This window comes from Harpegnathos saltator, unplaced genomic scaffold (genome assembly GCF_003227715.2).
Source record: "Harpegnathos saltator strain DR-91 unplaced genomic scaffold, Hsal_v8.6 scaffold720, whole genome shotgun sequence".
Lineage (NCBI taxonomy): Eukaryota > Metazoa > Arthropoda > Insecta > Hymenoptera > Formicidae > Harpegnathos > Harpegnathos saltator.
Window position 1 is genome coordinate 460,440 of NW_020230561.1, and position 24,776 is coordinate 485,215.

The 24,776-nt window shown below is 34.0% G+C and overlaps 3 protein-coding genes across 7 annotated transcripts; 1 reads left to right on the plus strand and 2 right to left on the minus strand.

Annotated features, from left to right (window-relative positions):
* Positions 1 to 457: 457 nt before the first annotated feature.
* On the minus strand, positions 458 to 6,311 carry LOC112590135 (uncharacterized). 2 transcript variants are annotated; one of them, XM_025305882.1, is made up of 2 exons: positions 6,061 to 6,311; positions 458 to 3,558 (listed from the first exon to the last, which is right to left on the minus strand). In XM_025305882.1, exons 1-2 carry the CDS (start codon positions 6,175 to 6,177, stop codon positions 2,608 to 2,610), a joined length of 1,068 nt encoding a protein of 355 aa, XP_025161667.1. In that variant the 5' UTR covers positions 6,178 to 6,311; the 3' UTR covers positions 458 to 2,607. The 2 variants fall into 2 exon arrangements, with proteins under 2 accessions (XP_025161667.1, XP_025161668.1); XM_025305883.1 differs by having other exon boundaries at positions 5,945 to 6,311.
* An 893-nt stretch (positions 6,312 to 7,204) lies between these two features.
* On the minus strand, positions 7,205 to 12,012 carry Sply (Sphingosine-1-phosphate lyase). Of its 3 annotated transcripts, none has more exons than XM_025305884.1 (9): positions 11,918 to 12,012; positions 10,929 to 11,075; positions 10,582 to 10,797; positions 10,305 to 10,513; positions 9,991 to 10,227; positions 9,708 to 9,917; positions 8,280 to 8,518; positions 7,446 to 7,713; positions 7,205 to 7,371 (listed from the first exon to the last, which is right to left on the minus strand). In XM_025305884.1, exons 2-9 carry the CDS (start codon positions 11,068 to 11,070, stop codon positions 7,270 to 7,272), a joined length of 1,623 nt encoding a protein of 540 aa, XP_025161669.1. In that variant the 5' UTR covers positions 11,071 to 11,075; positions 11,918 to 12,012; the 3' UTR covers positions 7,205 to 7,269. The 3 variants fall into 3 exon arrangements, with proteins under 3 accessions (XP_025161669.1, XP_025161670.1, XP_011140828.1); XM_025305885.1 differs by lacking the exon at positions 11,918 to 12,012 and adding an exon at positions 11,500 to 11,775; XM_011142526.3 differs by lacking the exon at positions 11,918 to 12,012 and adding an exon at positions 11,239 to 11,774.
* Positions 12,013 to 13,179: 1,167 nt separating this feature from the next.
* On the plus strand, positions 13,180 to 22,884 carry Oseg5 (intraflagellar transport protein Oseg5). 2 transcript variants are annotated; one of them, XM_011142524.3, is made up of 15 exons: positions 13,180 to 13,638; positions 13,804 to 13,982; positions 14,263 to 14,373; positions 14,590 to 14,768; positions 14,990 to 15,079; positions 15,192 to 15,332; positions 15,491 to 15,615; positions 15,798 to 16,046; positions 16,149 to 16,312; positions 16,465 to 16,662; positions 19,980 to 20,130; positions 21,137 to 21,308; positions 21,390 to 21,512; positions 21,593 to 21,732; positions 22,585 to 22,884. In XM_011142524.3, the coding sequence occupies exons 1-15, from the start codon at positions 13,541 to 13,543 to the stop codon at positions 22,733 to 22,735; spliced, it is 2,271 nt and encodes a 756-aa protein (XP_011140826.1). In that variant the 5' UTR covers positions 13,180 to 13,540; the 3' UTR covers positions 22,736 to 22,884. The 2 variants fall into 2 exon arrangements, with proteins under 2 accessions (XP_011140826.1, XP_019697405.1); XM_019841846.2 differs by having other exon boundaries at positions 13,592 to 13,634.
* Positions 22,885 to 24,776: the final 1,892 nt, after the last annotated feature.

The window sequence follows — 24,776 nt, forward strand, 5'->3', positions numbered from 1 at the left end:
ATATATTTAATATTATTTGTATATATTTGTGTAGTTATGTATACGAATTTTAATTTTAAATAAACAGGATTTTATAAAAACATTGGAATTGTAAACATGATGATGAATTGTATGAAAAAATAAAATTGTATTTATTTTATTTTGTGAAATGAACATTTTTAGTATAAAATACTATGTATTAAATATATTTAAAAAGAAATATATGTGGGATTTACGATTGTCACTGGTTTATTATGAATATAACTCGCTTTTCGGTTTACTCTCTACGAATCACACGCTTAACTCTCTATCTCTTTTCGACTGTTTTTCTTCTCGCCTCACTCGCTTAAGCCAGCGGCACACGGTGCTTGTTTTTGTGCTGGATTGCTTGCTGGATGAAAATACTGCGTTCTGATTGGTGCATTTCCATCCATCTTCGGAAATGTACCAATCAGAACGCAGTATTTTTATCCAGCAAGCAATCCAGCACGAAAATAAGCACCGTGTGCTGCTGGCTTTACACACATGCGCGCCGGCTACAGCGCCGAAACTAGCGCTGCTCTGCTAAATCTAAGTGCACGCCGCGCTATTTGAATAAGTTCGACAGATTATAAAAATTAAAATTTAGCATCCAACAACTCGGCCAGCCTGCTCGGATATGTTCCCTCGGATAATTTCAATCTCCTCATCATCGGTTAGTTTTTCATCGACATTATTGATCCAAGGCTTCATGTACTCATCTGCTGTGTTTCGTAGGGTTCGCTCATGCTCACCGATCTTTTGCACCATATAATGCTCGTTTCTCAGGATCTTAATAACGCGATAAGGACCATGATATTTAAATGCCAATTTCAGTCCGGACCCCTATTGAGTTCTTTTAATAACGACCAGATGCCCGTTTCTATATTGTACAGCCGCCTTCCTAGTCTTGTTAAACCCGTGCCTGTTTTCTTGCTGAACTTTGGGAATATTTGCTTGGCCTAGATTCGTATTTCGTCTCGTTGCTCCTGGAATATACTAGTTAACTCTTCTATGAGCTCACGTATAGTAGTTACTATACACGTATAGTAACAATGGAATCACCGTTCGATTTATTCTTTCTATCTGGCCGTTGGCTCTTGGCTTGCTGGTCGTAATTAACACATGTTCTAATTTTTCAGCTTCATAATAATCTCGGAAATCATGAGAGATAAATGCCGAACCTCGATCGGAGATGATTTTTCTCGGATTACCAAAAATAACTGACTGTCTCTTCAGGCATCTTAAAATTTCCGCAGCGTTGGTTATTTTCGTCGCATACAACCATATGAATTTTGAAAAAGCGTCCACGACAATGAATATGTGTCGATAATTCTTGTGCGTAGATGGAAGTGATCCGAGATGATCAATATGATAAACGCCCAATGGGATTCCTCCTTTATAATATTGAGTCAAGACACTCTTCTGAGACCTTAGTTCTTAGTTTTTACGGGACATATGGTATATTGAAAATTGCATCCTCTTGTTGGTTTTAATATTAGAAAAATATTATTTTTAAAATTATTATTTACTCTTTTTAAAACAATAGTGAAAATACGTAGCACTTAGAACATAGAAACTCTTCCGTAAACTTATCTTTATCTTTCATAATATGCATCTTTGTTTCAGCGTCAAAAATTTTTCCCTCACTTCTGGACATTCCGAAGTTCATTTTCTTCAAATAGATACTTATTCACAATGTTTCCAATAGGTTTCGCCCGTTCCCTCGAGAGACACAAAAACGGGATTCTTTAACTCTTAGCGCTCTGCGCGTTTTTGTACCACTGCCTACCAGCAACTCCGGCACATTTTTGTAGCGGAGCGTCTGAGAAGAAGTCTTATTTTGTGTGGAAGGAATTACACGTGCTTGTAAATGTTTTTGATTTTATTTATTTTATAAATATGCATATTTCTCTTGCAAATGAAACATAAATTTTAAATTTTATAATTCACCATCGTGTGATATCTTTGGAAACAATCCCCCATGTGCATTCTGAGTTTACTTGGGCAAGTGTCACAGTACTCACTAGTTTGACGTCTGCCATCCTTTTCTTGAAAATAATACTTGAAAATAATAATAAAATAATAATAATAATAATACTTGAAAATCAAATACGTCTTCACTATCACTCAGCTCTAAATTTTCATCATAACATTCATTCGTCTCTATGTTTTTAACCATAAAAAAGTTCGTAAAATAATTTAACCTCAATATTACAGACTTAGCACGTTTTAACTACAGCGACGATGACATAGCATCTTAAGTGTAATCATGTTAAAAACATTTGGCTCTGCAGCGGAGCCACCGGAGTTACTGAACAAATGAGCGATGTCTCCGTACCGGAGCCAACGGAGCGCTAAGGGTTAACATTGTCCTTTATTTTTTGATCTATATTTATGGCATAGAATTTTTACTCAATACAATTAATTCTATATACTCTGTAAGTTTAGAATCTTTTGTTTTAACACTTTATATATAAACTTTTCTAGGTAGGTTTAGGGCAAAAACTCGCATGACATACGGATAAACGCTCATCGTTTTCTATTAAAATTAAGATTATCTGACTCCTATGTTTTCTTTCAAGAGAGAGAAAAAAAGAAGGTAAAATATCATAGTAAAAGAGCCGCATTACTAAAGTCCTCTATACTGATAATGGACCTGTTGTAGACGTTCGCAAAGACGCGAGACTGTCCGGTCCAGCCTGCTGCGCGTTTAATTAGGTCTAAAAAAACACCCTTTTGGGCTGCCCGCGAAGTAGAGGAATGACGCGTACTATGGGCTGAGATTATATTATTGTTAATTCCGCAGTCTTCTAAGCTCTGTCGAATCCAGTGACCTATCGTTTGTGCTGTAACCGCCTTGAGGGGTTTCTTAGGCGAAATAAAGAAGGTATCGCAACCGGCAGGACGCAAGAATCTAGTCCTCTCCAAGTAGTATTGTACTAGGCGAAAGACACAAAGATTCTCATGGTCTTCGAATCGTGAAAAGAAAAAAAAAGAGTGAGAACGGCCCGACGCTGAGGCTTTGATTCGATCTGAAAAGCGAAGAATTAGCTTATCGTCTATAGAGATTTGCGAAATTGCAAGAAGAATGACCAATTTCTTAGTAATGACACTCAGGAAGGGAGAATCATACGAATAAATCGTAGATAGCTTTATTAAGACAGGGGCCGGATCCCAAATAAAGTCATACCGAGACCGCGGTGCTGCTATATTTTTGCAGAAACGCTTGACCATAGAATGGTTCCCAATCTCATTGTGAGAGATTAAGGAAATTGCTGATCTCATATTACTCAGGCTCGAGTATGAAGAAACGTTGAGTGCTTCCTGAGCCAGAAATTCCAGTGCTTGAGAAAACGTTAAGGAATGCAAATGTATTTTACTCCTCCGACAAAAGTGCCACCAAAAACATAAAGGACGAGTATACTGTTTTATGGTTGCTTCCGAAAGTGAGGATAGTAGTGCTGGAATGGCTACTGGAGGCACTAAGCATGTCTCAAACGCCCCGCTGATAATTTCGCGATCCCCAGGGAAAGAGTCTTCCACGATGGATGATGGTCCCTGAAAGGTGAAGAAAGTAAGAGATGGTTGGAAGATAGAATTAACGGCTTCGATATCAGGAGTCGTTGAAACAGCGGGAAGCAAATTTGTGATGGCTACCACGGTACCACCAGAGTTCCCTTTGCTTCGTCGTCTATAAGTTTCCGTAATACGCATGGTAATAAAATAAATGGTGGGAAGGCGTAGAAATTAAGTGCCTCCTATGCGAGAGCGAATACGTCTGTTGTAAACGAACCCGGGTCCGGAAACCAAGAGACGTACGCGTCGCACTTTATTTTTAATCGCGGAAATTTATTATTAATCGCGGAAGCGAAAAGATCTATGTCAAAGGGACCAAAAGCCTTATTCACTTGCTGGAAAGCCTCGTCAAACAGACACCATTCTGTGTCGGGATCTCTGCATCGAGATTCGCAATCAGCAATAGAATTTTCTATTAATGAAATGTACGAGGCGAAAATGAAAATATTCCTCTTCTCGCACCAGGACCAGATTTCCCTTGAGATTGCAGACAGACAGGAATATTGAACGGTACCAAATTTGTTAATGTAAGCAAGTGCAGTGGTATTATCGATGCGAAGTAAAATGTTAGTCACTGAGATCTGCTGCGGAACATTGAAGAGTGTTAAACGCCGCTTTCAATTCTAGTGCGTTTATATGAAGAGCCATCTGCTGACCACCGGGCGTGTGCGAGGGTCACCAGAAGAAGCTCCTCAACCGTTCAAAGATACATCCGAAAAAAATTCTCGGATAAATCTACCTAAACGAATTCTATTTGATTGGTGGGGATTCGAGAATATATTAATCCACCATATAAGATCGTCGATTAGATCCGAAGGGATGTTCATCAAAGCTGAATAATCTCCCTCCGAGTGAAGGGCTAGATATTTTGCTCTCTCAAATTTTTAGTATAAAGCAACCCGTATTGGACTGCTGGGCATACTGAGATGACCGAGCCGATAAAACTAGTGAACTTTCGAATATAGCATCTTGTCGACTGGTTTAATAACACTCTTGAGTAGTATGCGGTTTACTTTAAAATCGCAAAGCAAGGCAGTGGATTGCGAAAATATAGGTTGCGAGAGAGGCCCTCAGCGGGAGTGGATGCATGAGTGGAATGCGGTACCCCTGAATTGTTTTTAAACCAAGGGGGTCCGAGGTCATATGTGACCACTGCTCAGTGACAAGCTTAGACGACCGGCAGATCTTACATTGCTTAATGTAGATAACAAGACCAGGTCCCTAACTGAGGTCGTTGACGGCGACTGCTGATGTAAGAGACTCCTGTTTGTCGAGCCGGCGGAAAACGAACAGGGGCCCTGCGGTTTCCCAGAGTTGTGGCCTAGATGCCTGATTTTGCAGACGACTGCTGGCGAACGGGTTGCAGCGTCTTCCTATAACAGGTGCCGGTTTGGCGACCTCGCGACTCGTCCTCTCACAGGCCTGAGCTGCCTTTAGTGGTTCGGCAAAATTGTGGCCGGAAAAGAATTTGTCCAAAGGCGCCGTGTCCGCAGCTTTCTTGCCGATAATATTGAGAGAAGATTTAACAAAGGCTCTTCTTGTCAGAAAGAGGCGATAACAATGGTCCGAAAGCAGGCGTATGCACTCTAAAAGGTTTGTCAGGGCAGATTTTGCCTCATCGTTGAGGCTCTGTAAAGGCTGTGGTTTCAATAGAAACGACATACCTGAGCTCAAGGCATTGAGGCAGGCATCTATTTGTGCTTGCAAGAGTGAATGGTACTCGTCTCTCTTAAAGGTAGAAGAACTTAAAGTCGCTATAATCTCCTTATTGAGTTTCGGTGGAGCTAATGCTGCAAGGTCGTCCTTGACTTTGTATTTAGCCAGAAGACAATTACGAGTTTCCTCACTCAACCTGCTCGGGATTCTGCTTGTATCGATTCTAGAATGATAGGATCCCAAGAAGATATTGTTGGGGGAACCTCAGATCCGCCAAACAGTTCTCTGGCCAAAGTATGAGATGTTAGGGCAGTCAATGGATCTTCAGAATCCGGGAGGATAGTGACAAGAGTGTCAGCGAAAGCCACAGTGTTGGGAGTCAGAGGCTCGACGTTATCGATTTGCGAAAAAAAACCGGCGTAACCAGATAGAAGAGACAATCGGTTATGTCCTCTCTTTGCCAGGATTTATCAAATAATGCTGGGTCGACAAGAGGACATACCTGGTACAACGCCCCGGTTCGCTTGTGCGACCGGCTGCTCTTCTACAATCTGGTCTGGAACCTGTGGCGTGAACGAAGGAAGTAGTGTCGGAACCTCCCAGGGGAATACTTGAGGGACCCCTAAGAATGGTTCTGAGGATGACATAACCTCCTGAGAGCACTCCTTAGAATGGAGGTTATGTCCGACTTCACTAGAGGTGATAAACTCACGCGTTCGGTCAAGAATTTCCACGAGGGAACTTCGAGAACACAGATCCTCTGGCGTCCGAGAAATACGCGATAGACGTGCATTCCACGATCTACTGCGTGAACGGTCCCGCAATCACCTGTCTCCGCAATCGCCTGTCCCCAGAGTAATCTCTTGAACGGTGCTTATGCGCGTGCCTTTCCTCTCTCGAGTGTCTCGAGGAGGAATTCTTTTTAGATTTTTTATGCTTAGACATATCTGAAAAGAAGAATTGGCACAAATTAACTGAAAGAAACTGATAAAACTAACCAACGCACGTGTTACCAAGGCTAACGAACAGAAGATAATGAAGAACGAGGGCGCGCGCAGCGCACAGAAACACAGGCGCCACGGCACAGAGCGGCGTTTTCTTCTAAGTGGCGGGTTTTTTTAATTCTGTTGCCAAGGCGCGTACAGGGACACGACTACATAATTTCTCCATCTGGATGAGACATTAAGGGGCATAATTTTTATTAAATGCACGATTCTTGTAATGCTAATAACAACATTTTTTATACTATCCTATATTTGGACAAACTGCAGAGTATAATTTATTCAATAACATTTCTAACATCCAAGAAAAAATTTTAAAAAACGATGAGTATCTCACGCACATTCTTTTTGCTCATCTGTACGTCACGATCGTTATGGTGTTCAAGGCACTTTGTGGCACCTTATTTCGCAATCAAAGTGATAATTTGATTATAAGCATAAACTAGCTTTGTATTCAAACTTTCAAGAAGTCATCCTCGTCTGGTACTGTTTAAAACAAACAAATATATGATTCGTGACGTACGAACGCACTAATTTTAAAATCAAATCTGACGCCACAACCCTATTCTTGTAAGTATTGGACATATCAAATGCATATTAAAAATTTGTTTTGATATCCATAAACATGTGTAAAGTCAATTTCATTACAATATTACATTAAACACCTGTTTTTATAATCTAAAAACAAGAGCTTATAAGCACAGAAAAATCATGAATAGCATATTTATATTTTAAAAGCTATTTTGTAAGAAGAAATTACCTTTATAAGAAAAATTGCCGTATATATTGAAGCGCTTATATTTCAAGAACGCCTCTATGTCAACGAATTTTTTGTGTGTAATATTTGTATCTAACGTAATCACTTCCGCAAATTTCCGTTTCTGCCCTATAGGAAGACTCATATATTCATACTTTTAAATATTGAGTAATATTTTTATTTTGGAAATAATCACACTATAAAATATACTTATAGGAAATATTATATCAAAATAATATATATGTGAATATAATTTTTATATAAGTTACAAAGTTATATTTAATTATCACCAGTATAATACATGGTGTCTAAGAAGTATCTTGTAAAGTCACCTACTACAGTTCTGTCAGGAATATTTTGACTCATTCCATACATTGCCAGCTGAAAAATATATAACAATTATCATCTCAAAAGAGAGCATTTTAGAATTATAAATTTCAATTTTGCTGTTTTACCTTTCCTTCCACTTCACTTTGTGGATCCTTCAAAATTTCTTTCAATGCACATTCGACATCTTGTAAAAAACGTTCAGCTACACCTGGTTCAGTGTGTATATGTGTAATACATATGTGTATGCCGCAAGGAAATTGTAATGTATTCAAATTCCAGCCTTTGAAATTAAGAGCCTCCGAAAGTCGATAAATATTAAATTGATTCGAACCTAATGCAATGACAGATGTGACTGGAGAACCAAAAATAAAAATTCCATCTAATTTCCTCAACCTATATTCAAATTGTAAAATTACTGTAAAATTGTAATTTTTATCATGATATAAATATTATTACGATTGCACTGAAAGATCGATCGCTGAAACTTATCGATATTAATGAACATTGAAATCAGGGTAAAATTGATAAAAAACCAATACAACAAAAGATAAAAAAGTGACTCCCTCTTTTTAACGTCCAATTTTAACGTCCGAAAAGAAAAAAAAACTATCTTAAGCTTTAAGCTGGAACAAATATTTCCGCGTGATGCTTGGGACGATTATATAATCTCTAATCACAAATATTATTATAATTCTTATTCAAAAATATTGAGTTCATACATCAACACACACTCGCATGATCAGATAACGCGGATCGCGATGCAACATTCTCGGATACTACTGCAACAAAATTAGTATTAGTAAACTTACGTCTTCTTAGAAAAATTATTATTACTGTTTAATTACTTTATAAAAAAAAATTAGAATATTGATCAATATCAACATCTGTCAATAAGCGATCTTTCAGCAGCGAGCATTCGCAATAACATATTCTATAATTATAATTTTATAATTGTCTACCTTTTTTCGATATAAGTAGTAGTATCAATTATTTTTTTGGTAGACTCTACATAAGCACCATATCCAAAATGCATTAATGTGGCCCAGCAAGCGGCTATAATACCACCAGCACGAGAACCATTTATCGTGGGAGAACCATAAATGCCACCAGGCCAGTCTGTTGTTATTGTGTACTGATAATGTCGATATTTTTTGTTTCTATAAAGAATTAATGAAGATCCCTTCGGAGCGTAACCATACTGAAAAAGGATTGCATGATATTCCTTATATAGTATGTACAATATTCTACAGTATCATATACAAATAACGTATATATGGTATGATATTATATACAGAATAACTCACATAAAGAATGACAAAATTTTTTTAAATATTTGTATTTTATATTTGTACCATAAATTCAATAAAAGACTTCATAGTTTTTCTGTTTTTTTACTTATTAAATGTTCGGACTACTGACCGTACACATTTAAACACTTATTAATTTTTTCTACAAAATTTTGTCTAATTCTAAACAACATTTTTGAGATCACACTAGCATAAGCTTCACATATTCTTTGTTTTAACTCTTTTTTTTATTGTAGGTTGAAAGATGACTTTTTTTGTTCGATATATCCCCATTAAAAATTGTCAAATTGTAAAATCAGCTGAATGAGGGAGCTATTGAACAGGATTTCCTCCACCTATCCATTTGTTACCAAATATCTCTCTTAAACAAACTGTTTGGTAATATGGATGGATAGGTCGAAGAGATTCTATTCAATAGCCTTGTTGTTATAATCTGACTTTACACCTTTGATTATTTTTTATGGGCATATATCAAAAAGAAAATCATGTTTCAATTACCTACAAAAAATTTAAACACTTAAAATTAAAAATGAATGATTTAAAACAAAAAATACATGAAATTTATGCTAGCATAATCTATGAAATATTGTTTATAGTTAGACAAAATTTTGTGAAAAGAATTTATAAGTCTTTAAATGTAAAGAGTCTTTAAATGTAAATAGTCAACAATCCGAATATTTAATAAAGTAAAAAATGGAGAAACTATGAAGTTTTTTATTGAATTTATGGTTTTATTACATTAGTTTGAATGCACTTTACTTTAAAAGTTTAAATATTTATAACTTTTAATAGAAACATTTTTTAAAGGAATGTTTCAGATAACATCTGCTTATCTTTCTCCTGTAGAATCCAAACATGTAATATTTTGAGATTCTCTTTGAAATTACAATGGTACCTGTCTTCCTTCAAGGAAGAACAGGAACGAATTTTTGTTTACATAGTTAGAAAGACAATTCAAATACACAAAACCTCTTCATGAAGAACTTTTTAATATGACAAATATTAAAAAAATTTTTGGATTGTTATATTTTATGTGACATATTACCCTCATTTGTTTAATATAAGATTAAAGATAAATACCTTATGAGTATCAGCAGATATACTAGTCACACCAGGAAGTTGAAAGTCAAAAGGGGGAAAATTATAGCCAGCATCAGTCATAAAACAGGCTAAAAAGCCACCCAAACAAGCATCTACATGAACAGGTATGTTATATTTCATACCTAATTCAGAAATTTCTTTAATATTATCCATTGTGCCATAGGGGAAATTTGGTGCAGATCCTACTAACTATTATGGATATTAACTAACTATTATTTGATATAAATTTAATCTCGTACAACTGTATCATATTATATCTTACCATTATTGTATTTTTTGTAATTGCTCTTTTCATAGCATTAATGCAAACTGTGTAACTATCCCGATTGACTGGTACAGAATGTACTTTTAAATTAAAATACTGTGCAGCTTTGTCAAATGCTGAATGAGCAGTAATTGGCATCACTATTTCTGGATTTTTTATACCTTTGACTTCACGAGCATAGTCTCTATATGCTTTACATGCTAATAAAATTGATTCTGTACCACCTGTAGTCATCTAAAATATTTTTGTCAAAACTATACTTATCTAATTTATGCAGCTAAGAATTTAACAATCATAAAAACACCACTTACAGTTCCACAGGCTTCATTGTCTCCATGGAACAAACTACAAGCCATCCTAACAACTTCTGCTTCCATTTTACAAACACCAGGAAAAACATCTGGATGTAATGGATTGGTATACGATGCAATAGCATATATATTTCCCATAAGACTTACGAGTTTATCATCATTCCTATAAACTGTACCTGATACTTGACCTGTTTCCCACTTATAGTCACCTAGAAAATAAAAAAAGTCAACTAAGTTGTCACAGTATTTGTTAAACTAGTAAATTAATTAATCTTACCTATGTAAACATGTTGTTTTACCATATTTAATATTTCCTCATCACTTAATCCTTTTGCAGGAAGCTTTATAGTAAATTGAAGGTCTTTCAATCTATCTAAAGCATCTTTTTGAAAGATTTCATTAACATTCGTTAATTCCTTATTTATTTTATCCTGAATAGCAGGAATATAACGAGCTAATTTAAATATCTGTTTTTTTGCACGTGTTGTAAGACCTATAAATTATCAGAAAAAATGTTTAAAAATTAACAAACTATTATCTTATTATATTTACAATATTATTAATGTTTTGGAAGATATCACTAATACTTCATTTAATTATTCTTCATAAAAGAATTATATTTACTTTCATCTTGAAATATGAAGTTCCATAACCATATTGTAGCTAAAGTAGCAGTAGTTGTCATAGTTACTATTTGCCATGGTTCCTTATTTTGAAATATATTATTTAGAAATTTTGCTGGAACATCCACATATGGAAGATACATTTTTCCTAAAAGATATAACACTAAGATTATATTGACATAATGATTAAAAATATTTTCACAAATATATATCCATACAATAATTTTTAATTTAAATCATAATTAAAACTTTTCTAAATGCGCCTGTTAACGATTTATCATTGATTTTGTTCAAAATAATTTTATATTTACCATTACACAGCATCGTAACTGAACATATGTAGGCTAACTAAATAATTCAGGTAAACTAAATACGTGAATAGATGACTGAGCAATATATTATCAGAATCTAAATTTTTAACTGAACTCAATTGCACTTTTTATCGTGAAGACACGTATACAAATTTCACTCGTAATCGTAAAGTTGTTAGAAAACTGACTAATCACAGTCGACTATTCTCCTTGTGCTAAATACTCGACTGATGTGATTGGTCAGTTTTCTCCCGATCTTACGGTTATGACTGTGAGGCCTGTAGTGCGATTCAACTCATTATTGGAGTTAACGACAGTTTCGTTATCGTTGCGCAGCTTTTTTACGGTATACAAAAGTACTACGGTATATTTTTTATGACCGCGTAAAATTTGGCGTTTGTCACGCCTATCGCGTCCTATAGACGTCTGACATGACGTCTTGGCGCGTTGATACCGCGTGACGGTCAGCGTTATCGCTTAGCTTCAACGCACACAGCTCACCGCGGACCTATAGGCCGCAATGAGCGTGATAAACGCCAAACTTTACGCGGTTATTACTAAAAAACTATATGAGATGTCGCTAAATGGAACAGGACTTTTTCGTTCCTCTCGCTTAGTTCTACGCTCCTATGGAGTTGGTGTATTACAATTATGAGATACCCTATATAGACATACGTACAGACACACATATATCCAGACAGCATACGGATGTCCATTGGATGTCCGTTATATGTCTATTTTTTTTACAAAAGACGTTCATAGGACGTACGTTTGTCACAACTTCGGACATAGGACGTCCGATGGACGTACATCGGACGTCCTACAGGTCCGATGTCCAATAAGGACATCCTTACGTCCAATTTATATACACGAACGTAAATCGGACATACGGACATAAATTGGACGTAAAATATATATCCATTGGATGCCCGGTGCTGTCTGGGTTGTGTCATTGCTAGAAATTATCCGTGCGTTCTCGAAATATTTCTTCCCGAATTGCGGGTAGTGCGTTGCATGAAAGATGAGAAAGGGCCAGACAGGAGAGATTTTAGCGGCGCTGACTCGTCACGTGCCTCCTCCTGCCGCGCGCTCGCGGTAAAGCTAAAGCTAAGACTCCATGCATGCGGTGAACTGCGGCAAATGCTGCGGTGACCAATCAGGAGGGAGGCGCAAGTCCGGTTGCGGCAAGCTCCGGCATGCGTCTGTCTTCTGATTGGTCACCGCAACCGTTTGCCGCAGCTCACCGCATGCATGGAGTCTTAGCTTAAACAACGGTTCTGACGCAGTAATGCTAACGTTACACTAGTGCTGTTCATGAAATTTACTATCGCTATCGCGCTATTGACTCCACGAACAGTATTTGTAGCATTTGCGTTGGTAGCACTAATAGCGACTCCCCGAACGCACCCTCAGTGAGCGGTTGTAGTACTGAATGCACCCATTGGCTGCGTTCAGAAAACACAACGGTTATACCTCGTCTACAATAGAAGTCGTAGAGTCGTACGTCGTAGAAATTGACCAATCATAGTCCGGTAAGAGAAAAATAATCGACCGCGATTGGTCAATTTGTACGACTTACGACTCTATAGGCTCGTCTACAATAGCTGTAAGAGTAAGGCTGTAACGTAAGCTGTCAGCGAATGAAAATATTTCATTTCGTGCCTTGCAACCTTACAGCCTTACTCTTACAGCTAATGTAGACGAGCCTTATGACTTCTATTGTAGACGAGGTATTACACAACGGTTGAGTAATTCGTCAACGTTATTGGTCTGAATGTAAGGATCTAACAGTAAAGACCAATAGTTCCTAAGCGCTCAGTGAGCGCTTTGTTTTCTGAACGCAATCACTGGCTGCGTTCAGAAAACACAACGGTTATACAACGGTTGAGTAATTCGTCAACGTTATTGGTCTGAATGTAAGGTTCTAACAGTAAGGGCCAATAGTTACTAAGCGCTCAATGAGCGTTTTGTTTTCTGAACGCAACCACTGTCTTCTCTTTACATGTTACCATGGTTACCACTGAATTTAAAACATAAACAAAATATATTGATCTTATTGCTATCTATTCCACAAGTTTTTTCGTGTCGAAACCGATTTCCTCTAAAATAAGCAGCAGTTATTTTTAATGAACAATATCTATGTCTGTTTTCATTTGTTACGTTAATTGATTAAGTAATTCGTTTTCTTAAGCGTTCATTCATGAAGTGAAGTACTGAATTTTCTTTCCACTAATATTCTTAAAATAGACAGTGTGAAGTTATTATTTGAAATTTAATAGAGAACTAATGTCAAAATTTATTTATGATGAGACTTAAGATATCTGTACAAGGTAATAATGAGCACAAAAGTTTGCTCACTTGTGTTGCGTGGAGTTCAGCAGAAGAAATTTATTCGTGTGGGTAGGTCTGTTAATATATTGCAAATATATTAACTTCAATATACATAGCACATATATACAATTGTATATATTATTGATAAAAAACATATCTTGAAAAGTTTCTTTCATTTTTACTTGTGTAAATATTAAATTAAAAAAATATTTAATATTTTTATTTCTTATATAGGGAGGATCACTTATTGATATCTTGGCATTTAGAAGGTGGTATTGCACATGCTAGTGTTGTAACACAATTTCCAAATGATTTCTATCCTACAGATATGCAATGCCATCCATGTCTTAATCATACTGTATTTATTGCCAAGAAATCATCTCTGGATGTTTTACTAATTACTACAGCTGATGGTATGTTACTCAACTTAGAAATTACATATCAATAATTTGCTTAATTATTTTAATCATAATTAAATAATAAATTGTTTAACTATCATTTCAAATGACAGTTTAAATAACATATGGTTAATAAAAAAAAGTTGTATTCCTTTACTCTTTTTCCTCTTATTATAACAGAGGAAGATGGGAAATAATATAAAGAAAACTAAATATATTTTATGACAAATATATTTTCAACATGATATTATTAATATAATTAATAATGATAATATAATTAATATATAAATTTAAGGAAAATATCACTTAGTCAATAAAAATGGTCGTATTGAAAAAAGTGTTGAAGCTCACAAAGGTGCAACAACAGTAGGTAAATGGAGCAATGATGGTTCTGCGTTGTTAACAGGTTTGATGTTATATTTTTATTTTACTAACTTAACAATATTTTACTTAGTATTTAAGAATGTGTTTAAATATATTCTAAATCATGAATAAATGTTCTTATTCAAGTAACTTCATTCATTTTTTAAAAAATGAGATTTTCAGAACTCCTAATTTATTTGCATTATGTAATATAAAATTTTCCTAACTTCCATTAGTCTAAAAAGTATATCAATTATAGCAGGTGAAGATGGATTGATCAAAATCTGGTCTCGTAGTGGTATGTTGCGATCAACTTTAGTGCGAACTAATTTCCCAATATTAACATCAACCTGGAGTCCTGATTGTTCAACAATTTTATATTCTCAAGGATCAAATTTGCTTCTCCAGCCACTCAATTCCAATTCGAAACTACGCAAGGTTGGATATATTCTTATACTTTATGCATTGTAATATATGTATATATTAACACAAGATGTTTTCTATTTTTTATTATCTATCTATTATAATTAAATTTTACTATCTATTATAATTAAATTTTTATAAATTTAAATAATTCTATTGAAAATAGATAATATTTATATATAAGATCTTTAACTTTTAATGTAATTAAACATTTTATTTCTTTTATTTAATTTTAGTGGTATGCACATGACAATCTTATTTTGGTTGTTTGTTGGAGTCAAACAAATGGACTTATAGTTTCTGGTGGTGAAGATTGTAAATATAAGGTACATAATACTCTAATTCTTTTCTCCCCTCTATCTAGGGAAGAATATTTGTATGAATTTAATAATATCTAGAGGAAAAGATTTGATAAAAATTATAGATAACTTTTAACAGATATGGGATGCTAATAGTAATCAGTTGTATAGCAGTAGCATCGGTGATCATCCTGTGACAGCAATTAGCTGGTGTTATTCTTCTGGTAACTACTTTGCGGTTGGATCCTTCAATACTGTCAAACTCTGTGATAAAAATGGGGTATGTTTTACTTTGTTTGCCTTATAAATATATTCATAATTAAATTCTAAAAAGTTAAGAAGTTTCATATATGGACAAAATTTTTCTTTATTGTATTAATTTATATATTTATGATTTATCAATATATTAGCATTTTTATATTCGTCACTATATTTTAGTGGACACATTCTATGGAAAAATTGAATACTGGGAGCATATATAGCATAGCTTGGTCCAACGATAGTACTCAAGTGGCTATGGTGTGCAGTAATGGAAAACTATTAACTGGACATGTGATAGATAAGTAAGTTTCAAGGAAAAAATTGCTTAGATTTATTACATCAATTCGAGCATAGAAAATTGTATCTTAACATTTCTACTAAAAAAAACTTAATTCCATTTATTAATGTATAAATTATATGAATTAAGATCATTAGCTACGAGATATCTTACGATATAATTTTCATTTATGTATGATACACACAGAAGATTAGAATGGGATAATTACGAAGTAACGTTAGTGAAGAAAAAGGTAATCGAAGTTAGAGAAGTTGGTAATGAAGTTCGTGAAGTATTGGAAATCTCTGATCGTGTAGTGCATCTCGAATTCGGTTTCGGACATCTAGTCGTCATTACACCCGCTCAGTGTCACGTATATTCTGTGACAAATTGGAATACTCCTGCAATATTTAACTTGAAAAGTAGTACTCTCTCTGCCGTACTTCTTGCGGAAAAGTAAGCAGTTAAATATAATGGGTAATATAGTGCGTATAATAATACAATTTTATACTTATTAATATTATAATGTATTAATTATATATGTGCATTATTCTACAGACATTTTTTGATTGTGGAATGGAATACTGTGTCATTATATAGTTATCAAGGTCGTTTACTGGGTATTCCCAAGTGGAAAGGATTTACTCAGGAACCTCTTTATCCTCCTTGCATATCATTATCTTCAGACACTTTGGTCATAAGGGATCAGAATAACATGAAATGTAAGATAAATATATAGAATATAACGGAAAATGCACTCGATATGTTCTTGTTTTAGCGGATTCGCTCTAGATTAACTCTGTAAATATTTGACCTTTGAATGTGCAAATCCATAATTATTTTACTTTATTAAATATTTCAATATTTTTTTCAGTACTTCATATTTTGGAAATAGCTAACAATAAATCTATAACAGAAGGTCAAACGTATTCACACTTACAAAACGTGACACAGGTGGCGTTAAGTCATATTGGTGGCATAAACGATCGACAATTGGCACTGATAGATGTTAACAAAGATCTCTTTTTACTTGCAATAAAAACTTCGGGATTTGGGAGAGTCTGTAAAATAGGTATGATACATATTCAATGATAAATATTACTAATGTAATTATTTAAATGATATTTAGCCATTAAAAACTATGAAATCTTTTGTAACAATTTTTTTTTAATTTCATCAGCTGCTCACAATTCTACGGTAAAAATTTTAAGATTTAAAATGACGGCTCCAAATAATGATTTTCAGTATTTTTCAGATAGTTCACATTAAATTTTATTTATTAATTTTGTATATTAATTTTGTAATTAATTAAATTTTATATATTTGTAATTTTGTATAAATTTTGTATATTTTTAGTGTCGCTAATTACGAATCAAAGATCAGAATTATAAAATTTAAAATAGCATATCCATGTCCAACAAATGTAGCTACTGAAATCGGTAATTCTTATATTCAATCAATATATTCATAATTGAATAAAATAAAATAAAACAGTCGTTTCAATTAATCTGATAGAATAACATTCAGTAAATCGTTTTATTATAATGTTCTTATTATAAGGTGTTAAATAAAGTCACATAAGTAAACCGCCCTCTGTCGAACCTAGAATAAATTATATGAACGTAGCAGCAACTGACCCTTTTATATTTTTTATTTCTTTTATACTTTTATATTTTTGGATTTTTTAATTTTATTATTTTATCAAATATCAGTACATATTGATCGCTGCATATAACATTCTCCGATTTCAGTCGTTATATTGAATTTACTATTCTAAATTTTATAATTTTGATTTTTAAAATAAGTACATGGAAATGTCCCCTTCTGATTTTGATGAACTTAAAGTATTTAAACTAAAATAATCTAAACTAAAATAAAATACCCGAATTTTTTGATTATATATATCCAATCGGTCTTTTAAGAATGGAACTCTTAAGAGTGGTTATTCATAATATTAATAGCGGATATAGATGAGGAGTTGAAGAAGGTTGGGGAAGGAGAGGATGTATACGCTGGCATATGCAGATGACCTGGCAGTATTGGCAGAAGACGAGGAGGGGATGTAGGGAATGATAGGGAGGCTGGAGAGGTACTTAGAAAGGAAGGGTTTGGAAGTGAACATAGAAAAAACGAAAGTAATGAGGTGCAGGAGGAGTGGAAGGAGATGAAGGAAGGTGGACTGGAGATGGAAGGGGAAGAGACTAGAGGAAGTGAAGGAATATAAATAGGATATATGGTGATGAGGAATGGAGGGTAGGAGGCGCAGGTGAGAAATAGGGTAAGGAAGGGAACGAAGGTAATGGGGCAAGTATGGGGGATAGGAAAAAGGAGGCTTGGAAACGATTGGGGAAGGACGGTATGGCTGTTTGATAAACTAGTGTGGCCGGTGATAAGTTACGGGGTAGAGCTGGGGATGGAGAGAGGAGAAAAATAGAGGAGTTGCAAGAAAGGTATTTGAGATGGATATTGGGAGTAGAGAGGTGGACGCCAGGATATATGGTGAGAGAGGAGGTACAGAGGGAGTTATTGAGGAGTAGAGCGGGAATGAGAGCGTGGGAGTATGAAAAGAGATGGGAGAGAGGAAGGGGGGAGAGATAGCAAGAATGTGCTGGATGGAGATGAGGGATAGGGAGGGAGAGGAAAAGAAGTAGGGAAATGGGAGGAAGAGAGGAGAAGGTTCTTTGAGGATAGGTGGAAATAGACAAGATAGAGGAGATAAGGGAAAAAGGAGGGGAGATAAAGGGAGAGGAAATAAAGAGTAGAGAAAAGAGAAGGCAGGAGGAAGAAAGATGGGAAAGGATAAGAGAATCAAGATACAATGAGGGATATGGAAGGGTGAAGGAAAGGGGGTACCAGGATATCTGAAAATGGGATGGGGAGAGAAAAGATGGAGGAGGATAGTAAGATTTAGGCTAGGCTGTGAGTTGAGAGGAGGAAGGTACTGGGAGGAGGATGAAAGAGGAGGGGCAGGATGTGTGGGAGGTGAGAGGAACATGCAAGCATATATGGGAGGAGTGCACAGGATGGAGAGAGGAAAGAGAATAGCAGGAGATGGAGGGGCAGGTGCTGGGAGAGAAGGGAAGGGGGGAGGGATGGATCAAGGAAATGGAAAAATGTTGGGGAGGGGAGGGGGAGGGGGAGAGGGAGATAGAAGGAGTGATGGGAACAAATATCTCAAAAAATATTAGGCAAATAAAAAAATGTTTTAGAGAAAAGTTCAAATTAATTGATAGAAAAAAGTGTAATAAAAAATAGGGGTTCCCATTATTTAAAAAATGCAAGTTGACTTTCAAATGATCTTCAAGGTCGAGGTCAAGGTCAAATTTGAAATCACAAAAGAACAGAACTTTATAAACCCTAAAACTTTTGTTCGGGTTATTTTTTCCTATAATGCATAGATTCTGAGATGGGAGGTCCTTTATTTTTGGAAAACTTGATATAGAGGTGTTCCTATCTATTTTTCGGAAAATTTGTATGTTGGAAAGTAGCATTATTATATATGGTCGAATTTAATATAAAATATCCTTTTATTTAATAACAACAAAATTTTTATTTTATTAAAAATAAGTAAATAGTGGAAATATGTTTAAAATTCTAATATTGAAAAAAATATAAAAACGACGTCTACTTTTCAAACCATTACATTTTTATTCGAGAAATGTTTTTCTATTTTTTATATTTTTATATTTTCATCAAATGGCGGCTCAGTAAAAGTAAAAAAAGTTTTAATAAAAATCGAGTGAAAACGCAGTAAGAAGACATTTATTGATAAAAATTTAAAGCTAAATATACAATTGTCAACTGTGGTAATAAAAAGCAAAAACAACTTCGCTCTGCCATATGCATACAGTAGCGAAAAAAAATTCTAAGACATAGAAAAACCATTTTTTCTTTTTAATTTTTAGTATTGTCATTGCAAGTACTACTTATTTCTTTCAAAACATTCAACAAATAATGATTTTCAACGATATTTACTTATCTTGAATTTTTTCGTTTGCTCACGTTATTATCGCACTGTAGTATGTCTTATCTGAGCACAACTTTCATGTACAGTCGCTATGGCTTTTTTATACAAACTGACGATGCTAGATAGGGACAAGTATACGTTAAATACTTTAAACACTTTTTTCCCCTCCCATATCCAGTCCTCTCATTTTCCGGTTTTTAGAAATGCCGCACGATTTTCAAATGCTCTGGGTATATCATACTCCTATATGGTAAATGAGGATTAAAAATATAAAAGTTTGCAATGCTGAATACATTTCGTTTATTGGGTAGTACAATTAATAGTTTAATTAATGAAAACTCTAAGTAGAAAAACCAGTTTTAAAGAATGATAACTTCTGAGCCGTGTTACTAATGTCATAATTGTTTACTATTTTGTTACAGCTGCGATGGCACAAAATATCGCTTGGGCGACCGATGCAAACGTCCTGGCTGCCATGTTGGACACAACTTTGTCTGTATGGCTATGTCCTAATTGCGTTCATTACAGTGATCGTAAAGTGATACGACAAACAAGAATTGATAAGGAAAGCAGGTATTCTTCATAATTACTTCATTTAACATATTGACTGTGTCATGGTGATTATCAGTAATCGCTGTAATATTAGAAAGCGTTATAATATTAGCGCGTTTTAATAATAACTAATTTGTAGCGATGTGCGAATCAAGAATTTTTACGTCGAATCGAATCGAATCCAATCTCATTTTTTAAATTCGAATTTGAATCGAATCGAATCTATGAAATTTCATTCGAATCGAATCGAATAAAATCAAATCGAATCATTAAAAAATTTAACATGACTGTTAAACATGCAAATAATGATGATTTTAATATGAAAGGGATAATATTGATATTGTAATATCATTTTAAAGTAAAATATATATTTAAATATTTAAAATAATTTATAGTTAAGTTATTAATTATAAGTTAAGTTAATTACAAGTTAAGGGTTCAAACATAGAGGCCCAGATGATCCGTTTTGTAGCTGATGCGCACAAACGCTAATGTATTTGATCCGTATTCGAATCTTCGCAATTCAAAATTTCCGAATTATTCGGATTCGAATCATAGGGATTCGGATCCGAATCGAATCAAATTACATTAGATTTGATTCGATTCGAATTCGAATAGTTCGCACATCTCTACTAATTTATATATAAAACATAACAAATTGTACATATAACATATAATATATATAATTCATAGAGTCAATGAAATGAGTTAACAAATATATCCATTGCGAATTGCATTTACACATCTTTAGTGGCTTAAACTTGAGATGAGCATTGCAATGATCAATGGAAATTAGTATAATAGTCAATATGTTAATTTCATGTCATGCTAGTGTCATTGAATTTTTTTCACTTTACTGAAGAATATGATTTCATCGTCTGCTTTACTGAAACATGATCGAATAGATATCGAATAGAATCGAACATTTGTTCCTTTCAATCAGTAATTGTCCAAAAAAACTCGTATTGATTTAATTAGTACATCAAATAACTTAAATTAACGATTCGCCATAACTTTTATGATGTAGCGAATTTGGGAAACATCCTAGCATCGTGAGCGTCCGTAACGGTCTTATCATGGTGAAACGCGGAGATGGTGCTATTGTTGCTTCCTCTTTTTACACTCTGTTCACGAATTTACACCAACATGTATTGAACAAAAGATTAAAGGAAGCGCTTTCTCTGTGTCGTATAGCTCAGGTAATAAAGTTAAAAATAAACTTTGATTTTTCTTACCGAGCATAAAATTATTTTATATTTTGAAAAATTGTTTTCTATCAGAACGAAATATTGTGGACTTGCATGGCTGTTATAGCAACTGATAATAAGGAATTGGATGCGGCGGAAGAAGCTTATGCAGCTATCGGTAGATACGACAAGGTGGATTATATCAGATATATAAAAGTGAGCATTTATTCATTTAAATTACTCGATCAATGAAAGTTAATTAAAGATCAATGTAAATTTTCATGAAAAATTTGCAGAGTTTATCCAATGCTACAGAAAAATATGCAGAAATGGCATTGTTAGCTGGTGATTTGTTAGCGGCAGAAGGTATATTATTACAAAATGGTTTGATTAAAGAAGCTATACGTATTAACACTGAGGTCTATAATTGGAATAGGTATGTTGAAGACTATCGAAAATCTTAGTCGTCTTTAATAACACATACATCGAAGATTAAGAAAATGAAATTATCACACACACATGCCTAGCAGTTTCATTTTTTTGTTATTGACAAATTTATTTTAAATTTATTTATATTATATATGATATAAATATATATTATAATCTATATACAGAGTGTTCTAAAACAATTTTTACAGAATTCGTGGAGACATAGACCGGATTAAAACAAACATAAAAGTACCATACCGTTTTGCGATATTCACGATAATTATCAAATTATTAATTACAGAAATCTGATGAGTGAGCACGCGCCGAGATGAACGATTAGAAAAGCGTTGCAGCTTCTTGGGCCACAGCGCGGACCAGTCGATCTAACAACTGTTGGCGGCGTGTGGCGAGGTAAAACACGATTAGCGGCGCGTTGTCCTCCTCGCTGTGCGCCAGCAGCAGTTGCTAAATCGACTGGACCGCGCTGTGGCCCGAGTGGTTGCAACGTTTTTCCAATTATCCATCTTCATGCGCGCTAACTCATCAGATTTCTGTAATTAATAACTTGGTAATTATTGCGAATATCACAAAATGGAATGGGATTTTATGTTTATCTTAATCCGTTCTGTGTCTCCACGAATTTCTAGTACTGAGTTATGGGACATTCTATGTATTATGTTATATTTATAATTTTATATATTTTATATATTTTATATAATTTTATATATTTTATAATAAATCTGAAATTATATTTAATCCCATGTAAGAATTCTCTTTTTCATGCTATTTGGTTTCGTTTCTGAATTTTATAAAGTAATTGATTCTTGTCTAATGCTGTTATTTGTATTATCTTAAACAGAGCTTTGGAATTAGCAATGAGACACAAAAGACAACTTGAAGAAGTTTTAGATGCAAGAGAAAAGTATTTGCATACCATCGACAAGAAAGAAACTAATCCAAGTTTTCTCACACATATTGTAAAATCACAATCGACGAATGAAGTAAATTAATCTCAACCGAAAAATTATGATATGTATGTTACAATACTTTCATATTATTAAAAAGATATATTTATTTTAAAGAAATAACGAGAAAGAATTTAAAACCAAAGACAACACTACATAAAATAACGTCGAATAAAAATCCGCATTATTGATTACGAAATGTGATTCTAAGAATTATAAGTATATTATTTTTTAAAATTATTTATATTATAAATTAATTTAAATAATTGAATAGAATATTGGACAATAGAAAATAAAAAAAATTGAAAAGGACAAAGTAGTGCATTTATTGTGGTACTAATTGTAAATATTAAAAAATTGAAATGAAAGCAGTATTCTTGATTAACATCATTTTATATAGGCAACTACTATTTCAATATTTTGACAATATTTCAATATTTCGAAAATTGTAAAATAAGGAAATATACAACTAAAGATTTTTTTTAAATATGAATCTTGTAATCTTTAAAACAATATATTAGTTTTTTAGTTTATCTTTTCCATTAATTAATTATTGGAAAAGTTCTAAAATTTCGTTCCTCTCTTGCATTGCCTCATATGTTCTCCCTAAATATTAAGTATATATTTTTAACGTCTACTTTTGTATTTTAAATATCTTATCGTTTCCATGATAAATATTTCATATATGTTTTCATTTTTTGTTGAAATTTTTAGAATTCTTCTCGTATTCTCTAATTGTTTTTTTCTTGCCACTATTTTATAATATCTATGTACATTCGTGTAAATTTTATATTAATATTACTTTTACCTATTTTATATACAGGGTGTACGAAAAGTATCGAAACCCCTTAATATCTCGGAAAATACGCATTTTAGAAAAAAATGTTCCATACAAAATTAGTAAGGTTTTATAAGGCGCATTATATGGCAATATTATTAGGACCTTAAATAGCGTTATCAAGGTTACGTGGTCATCTTAAATTTCTTAAATCGAACCTCTATTTTTCATTACATATTCTTATAGCTCATCTCGAAGGCTTTTCAAAATTACTATAATTAAATGTTTTTTCGTTAGATATTTTTCAAATTAGAAGATTTAAAAGTTGCAATATCGCCGGCATTAATATTACCCAAGGTGTACCGCGTGAAGGTTGCATGGTCGGATTTATTCTTCTTTTGTGTGTGTGTGTGAGTGGGCGCGCGACGTGTGCCCTCGTGTGTACATACATACATATATACATATTTTTATTTAAGTGTGCGTAAATACCGCTACATGTTTCTGAACATTGCATTCATAATAAATGCTCAAATTGCTGGCCATTAACAGTCTGACAATGTGCCAGTTTGTTAAAATTGTTTGTTAAAATGTTAAAATTGGAAATAGGATTTTCGCACATAAAAATGAAAATAACAAAATTGACGGTGCACTTCTCACACACATACACATACACACACACACGCGCGCGTGCGCGCACACGCATACGCACACACACTCATACGCACACACACGCGCATGCACGCACACACACACGCATGCACGCACACACGCACACGCACACACAAAAGAGAAGTAAATCCGACCATGCAACCTTCACGTGGTACACCTTGGTTAGGTGCTAATGCTAATGCCGGCGATACTGCTTTTAAATCTTCTAACTCGAAAAATATCTAACGGAAAAACTACATACATGCCTACCTACAGTATTTATCTATTCGGGCAGCGCGGTACATATACCATGAAGTTTTCTCATTGCATTTTGTCCAAAATATTAAATACCATCTTCTAATATTATATATGGATGGATTTGGTATTTAATGCTCTACAATTTTTGTCCTTACAAAAACTTAAAAATTTTGTCAGAGTAATGAGAGGGCGAGGGAGAGTAGTTCAACATTTGAAATTTTAAAAAATTGGATACATGGTTGCAAAGAGCATAAAATATTGCAAAACTTTTGTCTGAAACTTTTTTTCATATTTTTTCATACTTATAATTTAGAAAATATTTGCTAAAAACGATAACGGCTATTTTTTTCAAGGGGTAGTTTCACTCCCTAAACATGCTCCGAAGCCGATATATATAAAAAA

Excerpts from the sequence above, each read along its gene's own strand:
- Oseg5 (XM_011142524.3), top strand. The coding sequence starts at position 13,541 with ATGATGAGACTTAAGATATCTGTACAAGGTAATAATGAGCACAAAAGT. Across the intron at positions 15,333-15,490 it reads AACTCTGTGATAAAAATGGG|TGGACACATTCTATGGAAAA; the intron begins GTATGTTTTACT and ends ACTATATTTTAG. Across the intron at positions 21,309-21,389 it reads CTCTGTGTCGTATAGCTCAG|AACGAAATATTGTGGACTTG; the intron begins GTAATAAAGTTA and ends GTTTTCTATCAG.
- Sply (XM_011142526.3), bottom strand. Across the intron at positions 10,514-10,581 it reads AAAACAACATGTTTACATAG|GTGACTATAAGTGGGAAACA; the intron begins GTAAGATTAATT and ends TTTATTTTCTAG. Across the intron at positions 7,372-7,445 it reads AAAGTGAAGTGGAAGGAAAG|CTGGCAATGTATGGAATGAG; the intron begins GTAAAACAGCAA and ends TATATTTTTCAG.
- LOC112590135 (XM_025305882.1), bottom strand. The coding sequence starts at position 6,177 with ATGTCTAAGCATAAAAAATCTAAAAAGAATTCCTCCTCGAGACACTCG. Across the intron at positions 3,559-6,060 it reads ACAGGCGATTGCGGAGACAG|GGACCATCATCCATCGTGGA; the intron begins GTGATTGCGGGA and ends TTCACCTTTCAG.